Genomic DNA, 17,293 nt, shown 5'->3' on the forward strand with positions numbered 1-17,293 from the left:
ATTGATTTACTTTTACGTGTATGTTATTGTGCTCCTTTAAAGAACAAATCATGTCCCTTTGTTTTGTGTTTTTAAAATGCAACCAAAAGCATCTGAAACTGTGGCTGATGAGCTTAAGCTTGTTTTTGATTGAATTTTAAATGTTAATATATTGATTCATTCACCATTAATGTGGACAGGCTGTAAGTCCATCACTGAGCCAAGTGATGAACACTGGAACAGACTTTAGTGAGTAAACCTCTGAGTCAATAATCAGGCAAAGTAAAGATCCCAGTTCAAACTCTGCTCTTGACAAAAACACCAGGGTGGGACCAGTGAGTGATTAACACCTCCTTCTTCTGACAGCTACCACCAATGAAAAGCACCAAACCACTGAGAGGTTCAACAGAAAAAAAGTGTGTGTGTGTGTGTATGTGTGTGTGTGTGTGTGTGTGTGTGTGTGTGTGTGTGTGTGTGTCTCCAACCAGAGGCATTGTTAGGCCTGGCTTCAGCCCTGAATGTTTTATAAATAGCCCAGATCTAAATAGGCTGTATATATATTTTTAAATCATTAGAAAAGGCCTAAAAAAAAATAAATAAAAAAAACAAATATGTGTGATCAAAAAACACAAGTTTTGGGTCCTCTTTGTCTTTCAAGCAGCTCATTTTGTGTGATTGATCACTTTAATGTTGCAGCTGGTGAAGGCGGAGCTCATTTTAAATGCTTTATATACTGCTGGGTGGAATAATCTCTAATTATACATCATCATTTATTAGTTGATCATATTTTACATAATCTAAGTCTTCAAAATAACTAAAGCAGACAAATAAATGTAGTCGAGTAAAAAAGTACAATGTAGAGAAGTATAAATATAAAGGAGCATAAAATGGTACAAGTACCTCTAAATTCTCTACATTTTAATGACAGCAGTTCAGTTCTATTTCTACTCAATACTAATTACAAACATTGTTAACATCACAATTCATACTTAATCTGTAAATACAATTTTTCACTTTTCAGGGGTAAAAAAAAAAAGATGCTACAGTGCATAAAAAAAGGTAACAGAGTAATCTTGGGGGCGGATCCTAGAAACACTCCTGTGTCCAACCTTCCTGAACCCTTTACCTCCTCCTGTAAGTTGTTGCTTTATGAACACTGTTGGATATTATTCCACTTTCCTTTTGACAGCAGCAGTAAAGCCCAGCGTCCTGAGGCTGAAACACAGAGTGAGAAAGGTAGAACAGCCTCTTTGTACTGACACCTTAGTTTGAAGCCCGACCACAACAATGCTGAAGTTTCCATGCATCATTTATCTGTCAGTGGTGACTATAAATGTGTGTTTGTGTGTGAAAGTACAGAGTGTGTTTTGGCTTGTTGTCAACAATATGTTGACCCCGATCAAAGCCACAAACCACAACCTGCTGGTCTGACAAATGTTTCAGCAGCTTTGGCCCTATAGATAGATGGGCTTCCTGTCTTTCTCTTTGTACTGGACTGCAGAATATTCTGTTAATGTTACAGTGACGGTGTCATCCATACAGTTTGTTGACACAGGATTATTTTACACGTGTGTAGTGACGGTGTCAACCATACATTATGGTTTGTTTTACACATGTTAATCACCTTGTTTATCACTGGTGTATCTCATTAGTGGTTTTCTCCCAGGGTCACATGGCTTCTCTCCCTCAGATAAAAACATGTAGGTCAGAAACTCTAAATCAGCTCCAGGTGAATGTTCCTGTGATACTGTGAGAGTGTCGCTCTGCTGCTGTCTGTCAGCAGCTCTCTGAAAAGAAGTGAAGTGAATATAGAGGATGGATGGTTTAACAGCCCTCCTCTGTATGCTGTGCTCTTCCTGCTGATGTGACTGACAGGCCGAGTGGGCGGGTCATCACTGATGATGTGGAGCATCTCAGTTGGCTGGCTTGCTCAGTATTTAAGATGGCTCCTCTGTCTTTGTCACTGTGGCAAACGGCTGGATTGAATAAGCCTGTAGACACAGGCCTATACTGACAGGCAAATTACATGTCATGCATTAAAGACAGTGGTATCAGTGCCCTTTTTAAAAAAGCTTTTGATAAAAAAAAAGTTGATTGTAAATCTTCAGTTTGTTTAAGGCAGCCTGTGGAGGGTTTATGTGTAGACTCATACAGCAGTAATCCCTCTCAATCATCACTTGTGACCTACTAGAAGTGTGTGGTGATGTTTTAACTTGCAGAGACTCTGCCCTCTGCCTGTGTTTTCTTATTTTGTATTCATTTTCTGTGTTCATTACGTTTACAGGTGTGTATCCCCACAGAGCTCAGGTCAGGTCGGGGCTTTATAACATGTAGCAACCAGGTGCTAGTGTCGCACGGCAGAAGTAGTAGCTGATTTTTGTGTAACCCTTTTGTCTGTGTATGATTTTATATTNTTACAGGTGTGTATCCCCACAGAGCTCAGGTCAGGTCGGGGCTTTATAACATGTAGCAACCAGGTGCTAGACCGTCAGCAGCAGACATCCAAGAGACACAGTGCTGAAAAACAAAACAAAAATACAACGAGACAAAAAAACAAACAAGAGAGAATCTGGAGTTGGCTTTTAGTTTTACTTTTACACGTGAGCGTGTTTAGAAACAGTAACCGACAGTCCTCCATAGTTTATCTTTAAATGCTAACACATATACAACATAAGTGGCAGTAATTAAACCTGGTCCTGGTCCCTCAGTGGGCTCAGAGACAACAGATTTATGACAGGAATCCTGCATTGCAAACTGAGAAAGTTAAGTTTTAAAGACAAAGACATTAATTTGTGTTTACTCTCAGTGTCAGTTATAGAAACCTGAAGACAGACACATGAAACAGAGGTGTGCTGTTGGGTTTGTTTCATCATGGAAAGATGGTTGACTTCATCACCACTGTGGTTATACAGTAAAGCGCCAACATAGCAAGAGGCCAATCAGATTGCTCTGAAATGTTCCCTCCCACTTGATATGACTACATTAAAGCGAATCATCTTTTGATACGAACTAATTTAACTGCAGTCTCTCTGTAGGAAGAACAGAAAATGCTGATCCTATTTTATCTTCTGCTCGTGCTCAATATTGGACGTAAGTATTAAAGTCACATTTACTCAGGATATATATTTAAAATATATTTTGTCATCTTTATGCTGTAAATGTGTCTCTTGTTTATCATTGCTCTGGTTTTGTTTTATCTTCAGGATGCACAGACGATCACATCTTTGAGACAAAGACTGTTGGTGCGGGACAAAGTGTGACTCTAACATGCCCCCGCAACAGATTGAGTGCATCATACTTTTTTTGGATCAGGCTTGTTTCTGGAACCTTTCCTGAAATTTTAGGAGGAACAATTGCTGCTGATTTAGGAGTTGATGTGGAGACCCGTCGCATTACAGCAAAACAAGAGCCTGGAACTTTTGTTCTGCATATTACTGAAACACAGTTAAGAGATACTGCAGTCTACTACTGTATGAACGTGAAAAAAAGCAAAATGACGTTTTTGAGAGGAACATTTCTGAGAATCAAAGGTAAAAACAGCAAAAACTGCAACAGAATCTCCAGATGCCTTCCGAGTTACAGAAAAATGCATAATTTATAACAGCTATGTTACTATTTTTCATCCCCAGGACCAGAACCTGATATCACTGCCATCACTCAAGACTTTCTATCTGATCCAGTCCGTCCAGGAGACTCAGTGACTCTGCAGTGTTCAGTCCTCTCTGACTCTGAGAAGAAAACATGTCCAGAAGAACACAGAGTTTATTGGTTCAGAGCCGCATCAAATGAATCTCATCCCAGTTTCATTTATGCCCAAGTAAACAGTAGTGATGGATGTGAGAAGAGTCCTGAAGCTCACTCTCTGCAGAAATGTGTCTACAGCTTCTCTAAGGACGTCAGCTCCTCTGGTGCCGGGACTTATTACTGTGCTGTGGCCACATGTGGAGAGATATTATTTGGAAATGGAACAAAACTGGACTTTGAAGGTAAGTGCACCCTGTTTCTATCTTATAGTTAGATTATCATTATCTATTAACAAAGTATTTCCTACGATTTCTTAACTTTAATTGTTTCTTTAATGTTTCAGATATCAGCCGCTGTGATTCACAGAATACAATTATGTTTCTGGTGTGTGCTGCTTTGGCTTTAAGTCTGATTGTTATAGCCGTCCTTGTTCATGCCATCAGGACAAAATTCTGCCATTGTTCCAACGGTGAAAGACATTACTCATACATTCATCTATCAAACCGAAGTTTATATAATTCAATTCACATTTCTGCTGTGTTCAAATCAACCTGCAGTGTCATTCATCTTCAGTGAAGTTAAATCCGTTATTTTTTTATGATCTCTTATTTCTCTTTTTTAATAATACAGCTGCTGCCACTCTGCAAACAAATGCTGCGACAGCCAGTTGTGATCAGAAAAGTCAGCAGGTGAGGATTTTAAAGGTGTAGCCAGAAATGTTGTTAGTAATGTTTATTTATTGACATGTATACATATTAAAATCTGCTTTCATCTTTAATTTTGCACTTGTTTCCTCAGGGAAATGAGGAGTCTTTGGTTTATTGTACACCAGACTTTACCAGGAGGAAAGCTGGCAGAGGAGGGAGAAGAAATCAAAGACAAGAAGAGACTTTACCAGGAGGAAAGCTGGCAGAGGAGGGAGAAGAAATCAAAGACAAGAAGAGACCCTCTACACTGATGTCAGGGCTTTTATGATATATGATTAATCTAAACGATGAATTTGCTAAATGAGGCTAATGTAATTTTTTTGCTTTAGCAGCACTGGTTTCTGCATTTCATTGAAGACATGATGTATTACATAGTATAATGTTATATATCATGTCTTCAAGTAGTAGTATAGTATAATATATTTTTGATAAACTATGCATTATATTATGCATTATACGTATATACTGTCCAAATTATGTGCAAATATTTAATGTTTTTGCCTTAATATGATGCAAAAATAACCACATTTAATAACTAAGCTTTTGTTGACAGCCTGTATCACTGTGAATCCCATATCTAATAATTTTGTTTCAGTTTTTCTGCAGTTTATTATTACATTTTTTAAAGAGGTGGTGATGCATCTGCCTAACGTGACTTTTTGAAAGATTCATCATGAAAGAGTCGAGAGAAGAGTCAACTCTGTCTCTTTTCTCTGTGATACCATATAAGGTGATAAACTTCTTCCCCAGTTTCTCAGCTTTGCATCGCTGCAGTTCAAAACGTGAACATGCCTTGTGTCATTTTTAATAAATAAACATCCACATCTATAATGAACTCCTCTTTGATTTATTTAACTATCTGCATGTGGTTCCAAACCCTTTTCTAGAAGTACAGCATATATGGATTTGCACTGCATGTTTTTTTACACACTGGGCCAGTGTAGAAGCACTAGAAGCACTTGTATCTGTGAAACGTGTTGCTAGAGAGGTGTTTTCACATTCCTCTATTGAAGGTGGATTAGGTACGTCACTAATAAGAAAGTCCATCTCTGTCTAATAAAGGAAACACATATTGACATGTGAACAGACTCTGACGCGACACCAACAAAGAAACCTGAAACATCCAGTGCAGAGCAGACTTGTCAGTCCAGAGAGCATAGTTAGCATTAGCATAGCAAAAGTTTTGACAACAAACATGGTAGAGTGTGCAGTTTTTGGATGTAAACAGGCTCTGGAGTGTCCTTCCACTTCCTACAAAACCTACCACAAGCAGCGTAGGTTGGGGGTGGCATGGCGAGATCCAGAACTCCACCAATAAGGGTCACAGATCGCAGTTAATTCAGTCAGGGCAAAAACAGATGCCACCAAAGACAATAACAAGCTAATCAGCATGCAGATTGAAATATCATGACATTCATGGTCCCCAGGAGATGTATGTGAATAAATCTGGTGATAATCTGACTTTTCATTTAGTGCAACCAGCAGGTTAACGCTTATGATGTTGTGTGAAATGTCTTGGGGACGAACAGATTGCCATGAAAATTGGTCCACACAGTCACTTTCCCCACAGGATAAATTGTAATTAAACTAGAAAAGCACTCAGAGAGTGCACACCTCCGCCAAGTAGGTGATATTCCCTCCCCCTCTGCATCAGATTTTGCAGCCTGCATCACAGTTAGGTTATTTGCATCACTATCATTATTAGGTTATATATGCCTTCACCATGGAGACACTGTGGTGTATTTATTTATTTTTATTTTGTACCAACACAAAATATAATGTTTTTTTGTGTTTTTCACTTTCTTTTTTTCCAACACAGAACATTAATTTCAACTTTAGAATTACAACAATATTGGGGCGTCGGTAGCTTAGTGGATAGTGCCGGCGCCCCATGTATTGAGGTGATGCCTCGCTGCAGCGGTCGCGAGTTCGACTCTGGCTTGCAACCGTTTGCTGCATGTCGTCCCCCCACTCTCTTTGTCTCCTCATTTCAAAATCTGTTCATAACTTTTTGAGTTAGTTTGCAGACAAACAAACAAACAGGCCAACGCCGGCGAAAACATAACCTCCTTGGCAGAGGTAATAAGCCAAAAAGCTGCCAGACTATTGACATCGCTCTCAGCTTATAAAATGTTGGCATGCTGAAACACCCAATGGTGATGGTGGTAAACATGTTATCATTCACAATGACTATGTTAGCATTGTCCAGTGAGATTCTGCTGTTGTCAGGACCCGGAAATTTTAAGGTCATCAGCTTTACTGTAGGAAAGGATGGTGAAAGATTTTTGCATCTCTTAATTTCTATAATTCTATAACTGTATTGTGTTCTTTCTTAAACTAGCAGAAACTATCAGAGAGGATGGGATGCCAGATTAGATTTTGGTGTAATATGAAGCATTATAGTTTGCTTCTTAGTAGAATTGTGTGCTGTTCTTCACTCTGCACACTGTCTCACCATGCAGAAATTACTGAACGGGCCTACAGGGCACAGGCCGAGGGGCCCAAAGTGTAAGGGTGGACCCCTGGCCCTCACCTGCAAAATGCCACTGAATTTTACACAAACTGACCCAAGACAGATACATAATGACCACAACAGATACAAAATTACCTCTAAAAGGCACAAACAACTACAAAGGGATATAAAACCACAAAAAGATTCATTATGACAACATAAAGATGCAAAACAATGACACAAAAAGAGGCTAAACTTTACCAGATATTACCCGTCTGTGTCTTGCTCCTACTGTATGTTCCTATCTGTGCCCAGGGGCCCACTGTCTGATTAATGCAGGAGAAGTTCTATCTCTCCAGCAGCAAGCAGCTACAGACACCATGTCAACCGTTATTACCACATACAAACAAAAGGGTTCTTCACACAGAAATAGATTCCATCAACACAAAATCTCCCCTGAAACAAAACGTTCACTCTAAGACCAGTGTGGCAGGAAATGCACTTTAAGTCTAAGTTCTGTGATAACCAATCAGATGCATTTGACAGTGTGACATACAGTATTGTGATCATGTGACATCACCTCCTTAACCCACTGAAATACCAGCAAGTTTCCAAATCACAGACAGTGTCAAGATGATCCTGTTATGGGTTACACTGCTTGTTCTTCATCAAGGATATGAGTGTGCTGTGTAGTCATAACTACATATTTTCTCATTTGAGTGTCTGCATGCAAACTAGATGTATGGTTGCTCATGTTATTACCTTTCTGCATCATATACTAATTGTCATTTAGTGTTTCATGCGTTGTATTTTCATTTAATCCAGATACACTGGTTCCAGTGACCACAGTTCAACTTGGTGAACCTGCGACTTTAACGTGTGATTGGCCTAATGACGAGTTTAGAGATAAACTCCACTGGTACAAGCAGAGTGCAGGGGAGACTCTGAAATTAATTGTGAGACTGTGTAAACATGTAAACCCTGTGTATGGACCAGAGTTTTCTGCCGTGAGATTGGATGTAAAAGTTTATAAGAGTATTAGCAATCTGAGCAGTTGGAGGACGATTCAAGAAGATGAGGGAATGTATCACTGTGCAGTCATGGAGTGGACTGAGATTACCTGAACCGGCACCTATTTGTTATTAAAAGGTTATATGTCAAAGCATGTGTGGAGATGCCAAATCTTTAACACAGTTCTGTATCACACAGGAAACACTCAGAGGACATCAAACTATGCTGTTGTTCAGTGGCCGACAGTATCTGATCCAGTCCGTCCAGGAGCCTCGATGTCTCGCTGCCTGTGACATGATGTTGCAAGGAAGCAAGGAGGCTCTTGGGAAATGCTGTGATAATTACAGCTTAGTGCGTCTAAAAATATACGTACTACTGTTTATGTACACAAAAGTACTTAATAGTAGAACACATATTGAGCATGTAATGCATAGTATGCAATTTGGGACACAGCGTTAGTTTTTTTTTGTGTCTGTGTGTGAAGTGGTATCTGTCAGTGAACTAGTGTGACGGCCTCCTGCCTCTAGGGCCTGCTGTTGTGTTCTGTGTTCCCTCTTTTGTGTTGTCTTGTCTTTCCCTGCAGCTCATAGGTGGGGCTTGCCACACCTGGGTGGACCTGGCCAGTCCACAGGTGTATAAGAGCTGGCACTGCTCCTCTCATTGGTCTCTTCTCTTCTCTTCTCTGCTCTGCTCCGTGACCTACCTGGCGTGGCTGCATCACTGCGCCCGCGATTCCTCGGCACATTATGTTGTGGTTTAGTTAGTTTATTTGTTAGTTCAGTTAGAATTTGATTATGTTGCCAATTACCTAATTTTATATTGTTTGTAATAAAATCATTTCATTTTACTTTAAAACCATACGTCTCCTCGTTTTTGTCATGGCTTTGAGCCAGGTCATGACACTAGAAGTGACGTAGCATTTATGATTTAGTAATAACAGCAGTGGGATATAGCCTACTGTATTTACAAGAATTGGTACCTGAAAAACACTCCAAGTTTAGACATAGTTATAGACATCTCATAGTCTAGTGAATGGATGAGAAGGTAACACCATTCACACAGACCAGGATAGAACCAGTGTGGCAGGAAATGAACTTTGAATCTAGATTCTGCGACAACCAATCAGATGCATTTGACAGTTGACATCACCTCCTTTTACTCAGTAAAAAACCAACAAGTCTCATGTTAACAGACAGTGTCAAGATGATCCTGTTATGGGTTACACTGCTTGTTCTTCATCGAGGATGTAAGTGTGCTAACGATAACTAAATATTTTCTAATCTGAGTATCTGCATGCAAACTAGATGTATGGTTGTTCATGTGATTTCCTTTTAGCCTCCATTTTTTTACATTATGCACAAATTCTCCTTTGTTGTTTCATGTGTTGTATTTATTTATTTATTTTTTTTTTTTTTTGAGGACATTGCACATTAATGAACATTGCTGTAAATGTCCTGGTGTTAGCCAAAGGCTAATTTTCAACTGTAGTCCTCCGGCATGATGTTATTTTCATTTAATCCAGATGCGCTGGTTCCTGTGACCACAGTTCAACTTGGTGAACCTGTGACTTTAACGTGTGATTGGCCTAATGATGAGTTTAGAGATAAACTCCACTGGTACAAGCAGAGTGCAGGGGAGACTCTGAAATTAATTGTGAGACTGCAGAAACATGGAAACCCTGTGTATGGACCAGAGTTTTCTGCCTCAAGACTGGATGTAAACATTTCTAACAAAATCAGCAGGCTGACCATTTTGAGGATGATTCAAAAAGATGAGGGAATGTATCACTGCGCAGTCATGGAGTGGACTGAGATTACCTGGAGTGGCACCTATTTGTCATTAAAAGGTAATTATGTGATCTGTTTATGGCAATGTTTGGAATCACTTTAACCACTTAAAGCTGCACTATGTTAATATTTATCAACAATTTCTGCAGAGAATCATTTTAGATTATTGTATGTAATGCTTACTTTGCATTTTAACTTTTAACTAATCTTAAATCCTTTTAAGTATGTCAAAGCATGTGTGGAGATGCCAAACTTTTAACATGGTTTTGTATCACACAGGAAACACTCAGAGGACATCAAACTATGCTGTTGTTCAGTGGCCGACAGAATCTGATCCAGTCCGTCCAGGAGCCTCGATGTCTCTCCAGTGTTCAGTCCTCTCTGACTCTGAGAATAAAATGTGTCCAGGAGATCACAGTGTGTTCTGGTTCAGAGCCGGATCAGATAAATCTCATCCAGACATCACCTACACTGATGGAAATAGACGTGATGAATGTGACAGGAACTCTGACACTCAGAAGAGTTGTGTTTATCGCTTCTCTAAGAACGTCAGCTCCTCTGATGCTGGGACTTACTACTGTGCTGTGGCCACATGTGGACAGATATTATTTGGAGATGGAACTAAAGTGGAAATTGAAGGTAACTGTGTCATTGTTTTGTTTATTAAGAAATTTGCTCCTTTGAGTGCCAGACTGTTAAATGAGCCTTTTTTTTATCATTTAACTAGCAAAATTGTTTTAGTAGGAGGTGACATTAAACACCCTTGAATTTAACACATTATATTTCCTTTTGATGTTTCAGGAACCAGTACGTGCTCACAGAATGCAGATGCACTTATTTTTCTGCTGTGTGCTGTCTTGGCTATAAGTCTGACTGTCATTGCTGTCCTCATTTACACCATCAAGAAAAACACGTCTGATTGTGACGACGGTAATAGAAGTTATTAGTTAGCTCTCTATCCAACAATACTGTATAAAAACTACTGCATCTGGTTTTATTATTATCTATATGTTTTCTATTTAATCATTTCAGATGCTGTTGCCATGCAGAGAAACCTTCGTGGTCAGAAAAGTCAACAGGTAAAGAATGTAACGGTTCAGTAGGATCAACCTTATTGAAACAGTTGTAGGTCTTTTTTTTAACTTTGTCATGTATTTCCTCAGAGAGATGAGGACACACAGGTTTATTCTGCTGTCGTCTTCACCGTGATGAAAACTGGCAGTGGTGCAATAAAGGATTCAAGAGCAGCAGAGAGACAGAGGATCTACGCTGCTGTCAAGGCTTTTGGGTTGGATTAGTGAGGTCACAGGTCTGTTTGCCATCAGCTGGTACTGTGTGATCTGATTAATGTCAGTCTGTTATGAGCTGAAGGATTTTTTATATGTGGCTATTAGGTAATGATGTGCATGCAGGTGTCTGCAAGGGCCCGCTTTAGTCCACTTTGATAAGGTAAATGTCACCATTCAACCATGTCCGTGAGGGTCTGCCAGATGCCTATGTGGGTGTCCGTGTGTAGCCCATTTTTTGAGACCCCACCTTCAGAAAAAGCTGCGCATCCGGCAGCACATCATTTAAAAAAAATAAATAAAAAATGCTGGGAGTGAATGTGGCCATGTGGACACTGGCCCTAAAGAAAGAAACTACTGTAGGTGTCAGTTAACATGGACATTACTCAAATAAGTTTTTTTCTCAAAGTGGGAGTAACTGTAAATATGGAATTTTCCAATGGATCAGTGTTGGCACAGATATATTAGGTGGATCAGATCTGTTTTTGTTTAGTTTTGTTGTTGTGCTTGTGTAACTACTCTTGAACCTGATTTGTAACTCTGTTAAACTATGTCAATAAATAAAACACACTGCTTTCGAACATCAATCTGTGTTGGTCATCAAGAATCACTGAAATCAATCCAAAAGACACAAACAGAATTTATCAAGTTTCTAACCTTAACAACTTTACAGGTATACTGTCGTATTTTTGATGAATGAAGATGCAGTCACTCCATATGAAAAGACGACATAAATATCTTATGCCATATTCTTGTGTCAACAAAACAACAGAAGCAAACAGAAGTCCACAGACATGGAATGATGGTCTCTTGCTAAAATACAGGCACATATGTGAACTGTGGCAACACATTAACAAAGCAACTGAAAATCTGATGATGTCCCACAAAATCTGCTGAGTGCAAAACTTATACATGTTTATATGGATGGGTGGCAGTTGGGAATAAAAAGCTATGTGTGAACTGAGCTGAAGATCAGTATATATGCTCTCAGCTGCTCCAACACTAGTGGAAAACCTTGGGAAAAACTCTGCTTACTGAGCTAACATAAATGGGCTAAGACACTGTCTCGGAGCTGCGGTGGTCCCACATAATAAATTAATGCAGTCAGCTAACTGTGACGTTAGTGTGAAAAACATCATTAGTCACTCTAAGTCGGGCAACGACCACAAAGGTAACATCATTCTGTTGACATCACAAACAGATCTGTACAATGGTGTCCGATGTTTCGGTGTAACAAGTGACCATGCTAACTGGTGTCTCATCCAAATACGTTGTGGTTGCTCATAGTAGCAGCTGTTGACAACATGTAGGTGTACTCATAATTAGAATCTTACATTAATCAGTTTTCAGTACATACTCATCTGTGTTCATTATCTATGCCAACCATTTACGCAAGTTACTTCGTGCAACCACAGACACATTCTGCTGAAAGTCACCAGCTAACATGGTGGCTGTTAGCAGGCAGCAGCAGACACAGAGTCACTACAATTTGCCACTGCAGTAATAGCAGCACAGAACACACAAAGCAGCCATCGGATTTGTCTACAGAGAGGGGTGTTGGTGGTTGTGGTCATCTGCTTTTACAAAAGAGTACACACACTGGTGTGTTTTCGATCTTCCTCTTTCCTCTTTTCACTTTCCTTATAGAAAACTCCAGTGCTGCATAGTTCACGGCCTCTTCTTCACCATCCTGCATAAAATGTAATAATATATTTGTGTGTTAATGACAAATATTTCAGAGATTAGAGTTGTAACATATAAACAAGTGAGGTTCACATACTTTCTTCAATTAATATAATTTCACAGTCACCACTGTTACATGTATGTCTTGGTGGTGCTCCCAGTTGCCAATTAGAGTTCAATTTCCGCAGAAAGTTTAGTAAAAATCGATGTGGCGGTTAGGCTTAGATAAGAGATTAGCTCTCTGGCGCCCCCATTTTGTTTGATTGGGTCAATAATGGAGGGGTCCCCTCAGATTATGTGTGGTCATATGCCTACAAAGTTGCGTGGTGATGGGTGAAACCCTTGAGATGTTATACACCTTTATGTGATGAGTCACGCCCTCTACAATATTCATTGCCTTATAGAAGCTCAGTTTTAGTAAGTTTTCCAACTTTTGCCAAGAGGGAACTTTAGATATTGGTCCCTAGATTATGTTCACCGAGTTTCGTGCAGATCGGTCAAACTTCCTAGGAAGAGATCGATTTTAAGTGTTTTTCAAAAAATTCAAAATGGCGGAAAATCTATATAACCTCAAGTTATGGGTTCTTGAGGCAGATTTGTTCCTCATGAGGAGAGGCATCTCTGCAAAGTTTCATGTCTCTACGACATACGGGGCATGAGATATGCCCATTCAAAGTTTGCAATTTCAATCGGTTGCTATAGCGCCCCCCTTTGGCCAATTGATGTAATATTGCTTAATTCGCATCCTCCTATGACCCTCTACCACTGTGCCAAATTTCACATGGATTGACCAAGTCATTGAGGAGAAAAACATGGAACAGACACACAAACACACCCACAGACAGAGTTTTCGTCATTATGTAGTAAGATAAGAGCAGCAAAACATCACATGCCCACACAGGACAACACACTGTCACATATTTACCAGATGACTAGATTGATCCACAGTTAATCTGTCATGTCCAAGATGATGGGAAGCACTCATCGCCTCTGTTAAAAAATTTTTTAAAATAAAATCATTCAGTGAAATTTTTGTCTTAAATCACATTTTCAGTTTAAGTCTTTCCAGATAAACACATTGACTCATGTACTGCGCTTAATACAGCTTCAGTGTTATAGTGATAAACACTGATTAACTCCACCAGAGCTCTCAGCAGTCGGCTGCAGCACTTTGCTTGAGGGCATCTGGAAAATCACTCTGAAATTAAATGTTCAATATTTCCTGCTGCCACAGGATATTATGGTGGGACATAACTCAGAAGGACAATTAAAGTTACCAGCCAGTTTGCAAAATATTGTTTAAATTCAAAAACATCCCGTACAGTGTAGTGACCTCAGGTTTATAATAACACTATGAGAAGAAAAATCAAACCACCGTCTTACCAGTAGAAGAGACTGAACCGACTGTTCCAATAGGTTGGTTTCTTTTAAATAGAATACCACTCCATACACAGTATTAGGCCCAATCCCAGTTTACCCCTTACCCCTTCATTTTGTGCATTCACATCTTGGGGAATGTCCTGATTCTTGTTGGGATAGAGGGGTAGGGCGAAGTGTTAGAGCTACATGGACCTCCAAATGGAGGTTTTTCAGAGACTCACTCCAAACTTGGTGTGAAGAAAAATAATCATCAAGATGGCTGCAAGAGCAACAAAAGAAGCCCACAATTGTTGTTTTTGCTTTGTTAATGAAGACCTAAAAATACGATAGCCGTCACATTATCTTAATTTAATGTTGTTTCAATGAATTATGGCCCTTTTCTTTATAACAAGCATGACAAAAGAAATCACTAGTAGCTAGCTAGCTAACGTTACATTGTTATCGCTGCTTTTTGAATGACAGTTTTGCATTTTGACATATTTCCATGTCACATTCCCCCGTTTGATGGCATATGATGCCCAAAATAAAACTTAAGTCCATCAGAGGAGTTGCTGCACTTGTTAACGCTCCTCTAATGTCAGTGCAGGCTGGCAGGGGAGGAGCACGGGTTACTAACGAGTTAGCCTTCAGAGCACTGCTAGTTTCCTGCTAATGAAGCAGTGCTTTTTTATGCCTCCGCAATGCTGTCAGCCGTGGCTAGAGGCATTATGTTCTCAGGTGGTCAGTCCGCCCGTCCATCCCATTCTCATGAACGCCCTGAGGGAATTTTGCACAAACTTCCTTTTGGACAAGAAGATGAACAGATTTCAGTGGTCAAAGGTCAAGGTCACTGTGACCTTGTCTGTATCATTCTTATGAATACAATATCTCAAGAACACTTCAAGGGAGGTTTTTTTTTTTTTTCAAATTTGGCACAAACGTCAACTTGGACTCACTGATGAGCTGGTTAGATTTTAGTGGTCAAAGGTCAAGGTCACCATGACCTTGTCTGTATCATTCTTGTAAACACTCTCAAGAACACTTAGAGGGAATTTTTTTTCAAATTTGGCACAAATGTTAATTTGATCTCAGCAATGAACTGATTAGATTTTAGTGGTCAAAGGTCAACTTCACTGTGACATCATGATGTCCTGGAAAAACATGGTCATCGTTCAGCGTCATAACTCAGCAACAGAAGGGGAAACATTTGGTCAGATACTGAATTGGTGACACTAATCTTGGGTGTCCACCTTGAAACTGTGCTGATTGTATCGTCTTTGCCGCCATGGGGAAGATGTGTGCGAGGCATTCATGTTTTCACAGACATGGATGTAAACTGTAACTGCAACTTGACTGGCTTGTGGAGGCATACAACTGTGATGCTGTAAGTCTAGTTATTTGATAACTTGTTTGATCAGTTAATAGCATGAAACTTAAGTAGTGAACAAATTGCGAGTGTTCTGACATCTGCAGAAGGCTACCTGTAGCCCACGCAAGATAAAGCAACACTGAAGAATACTGCATACTCGCAGTGTCTGGCAGCACTTATCATGTCCCTTTACATAAACCCCAGCAGACAGTGACGTATCGGGATTGTTTCAGCCCACTATAACCCCTGGCTGCTCCTCAAAAAGTTTTCACTGACCTGAAAGTTAAAAATGGTGACCCTACCTTTGCAGTGTTCGCAAACTTTCCTTCGATTTCCGTAGAAGATAACGACGACAATCACAGTCACACAGCAGGCCAACAGGACTCCAAGAGCAAGGACAACTGGTTCAAGTTCTGATCCTGAATCAAAGCATTAAGCATTATTTAATAAGAGGCTTTTGAGAGTCAGTGGCACAGTGGCATTTGTCAGCAGGCACAACTGGTAAGTCAATGTTCAATTTACTATTTAGTCAGAAGTATTTGGTCTGTAAATGTAATGTGATACAGTAAGAAAAGAAACTAACAGACTCATAATCATTATACGTTACATACATTATACATTAACATAATTTAATCAGAGTAAATGAATTCTTACAAGATGCACATTTGACTTAAATAAAACTGTAAACACGTACTTGTTTCCACTTTAGTTCCTTCACCAAACAGGATCTCTCCACATGTGACCACAGCACAGTAGTAAGTCCCAGTATCAGAGGAGGTCTGTATAGTTTTGGACAGACTGTAGAAACAACTTCTCTCCTCTTGTTTGTCTCTGTCAGTGTAAATGATGCTTGGATGAGATTCTCCTGATCCAGATCTGAGCCAGTACACTCTGTCTTCACCTGGACACTCATCTTTGTTGGTTTTGTTCGTGGAAAGAAGTGAACACTGGAGATTCACTCTGTCGCCTGGCTGGACTGACTCAGTCTCCGGACTTTGTTTCACATGGAAACATTTCTGCTGATTACTATCTGCATGAGTCAGGAAAAGAAATATCAGAAGTACTTAATGATCTAAACTGTTTGTACGAGATAAAAACTTGGCATAAACACTGAAAGTAAAAGATATTTACCGTTCACAGCCAAGAAGATGCCTTCGCTGAAACTCCATAAATAGGACGCTCCATAGTGACAGAAATATGTTGCTTCGTCCTCTTTGCTGACATTTGTGATGGTAAGAAGATACTGAGCAACTCCTTTTGTTGCTTTGAACCGTGGGTTGTCAAACTGTTCACTTACTGTTAACTGACCCTGAACTACAGCAAAGACTGTTTGGGCCATATATCCAAGAGACTGTTTGTACCAGTAAAAGAATTTGCCATCCTTCTCAGGAACTGGACACTGCAAAGTAACATTCCCACCAAGTTCAACCACAGTCAGAGAGATCTGATGAGCAACCTCTGCAGCTTGAAGCAGAGCTGAAGAAAAGAGACAAACAGTAGCAGAATTACAACATGAGAGGACAAAGTCAAAAGGTAAAGTATTTGTCATTGACATCGTCTTTCTCTCTTGAGTTAAGAATTGCACTTACACCCTGTACTAAGAAGAATCAAAGCAGCCAGTCCTCCGATCATTGTGGTACAGTACATTGATCTCGCACTGCTGATGTCTTCCCACCCAAATGAAGATTTAGTCAAGAGGCGATCAAGGTTTACAAAGGAGACATCGCTGTGATTGGCTGAACTGTGGAAAATGATCTTCCCCCTCCTTACAGTTAGCAAACTTGTGATCTGTTTTCATTCGATGGGACGTCTACACGTTGTTGTTGTTAAGGTTTCAAAGCAGTGTCTTTATTCTCACCACATGACTGAATTTATTGTTTCCGTAATAACCAGCATTGTGCGTGTGGGTGTGTTTT

The 17,293-nt window shown here is 39.8% G+C and overlaps 2 protein-coding genes across 7 annotated transcripts in view; one reads left to right on the forward strand and one right to left on the reverse strand.

Moving 5' to 3' along the window:
* The window catches only part of LOC126389432 (uncharacterized), a 26,466-nt gene extending 9,321 nt beyond the window's left edge, over positions 1–17,145 (reverse strand). For 2 of the 6 annotated variants that reach the window (XM_050043132.1, XM_050043136.1), the window contains exons 1-4: positions 16,967–17,104; positions 16,509–16,853; positions 16,072–16,407; positions 15,680–15,796 (exon numbers count right to left, since the gene is read on the reverse strand). In XM_050043132.1, the coding sequence (XP_049899089.1) occupies positions 15,680–15,796; positions 16,072–16,407; positions 16,509–16,853; positions 16,967–17,024 (856 nt within the window). In that variant the 5' untranslated portion in view covers positions 17,025–17,104. Of the gene's footprint in view, positions 1–11,540; positions 12,657–13,574; positions 13,640–15,679; positions 15,797–16,071; positions 16,408–16,508; positions 16,854–16,966 lie in introns of those variants that run through there. The other 4 variants (XM_050043134.1, XM_050043131.1, XM_050043135.1 and 1 more) reach the window with 4 other exon arrangements.
* LOC126389435 (uncharacterized) lies at positions 9,094–11,542 on the forward strand. The gene is made up of 6 exons (XM_050043140.1): positions 9,094–9,139; positions 9,416–9,739; positions 9,960–10,319; positions 10,482–10,610; positions 10,713–10,759; positions 10,844–11,542. Exons 1-6 carry the CDS (start codon positions 9,097–9,099, stop codon positions 10,976–10,978), a joined length of 1,038 nt encoding a protein of 345 aa, XP_049899097.1. The 5' UTR covers positions 9,094–9,096; the 3' UTR covers positions 10,979–11,542.
* Positions 17,146–17,293: the final 148 nt, after the last annotated feature.

This window comes from Epinephelus moara, chromosome 4 (genome assembly GCF_006386435.1).
Source record: "Epinephelus moara isolate mb chromosome 4, YSFRI_EMoa_1.0, whole genome shotgun sequence".
Lineage (NCBI taxonomy): Eukaryota > Metazoa > Chordata > Actinopteri > Perciformes > Serranidae > Epinephelus > Epinephelus moara.

Excerpts from the sequence above, each read along its gene's own strand:
- LOC126389435 (XM_050043140.1), top strand. The coding sequence starts at position 9,097 with ATGATCCTGTTATGGGTTACACTGCTTGTTCTTCATCGAGGAT. Across the intron at positions 9,740-9,959 it reads CACCTATTTGTCATTAAAAG|GAAACACTCAGAGGACATCA; the intron begins GTAATTATGTGA and ends TGTATCACACAG. Across the intron at positions 10,611-10,712 it reads CACGTCTGATTGTGACGACG|ATGCTGTTGCCATGCAGAGA; the intron begins GTAATAGAAGTT and ends TAATCATTTCAG.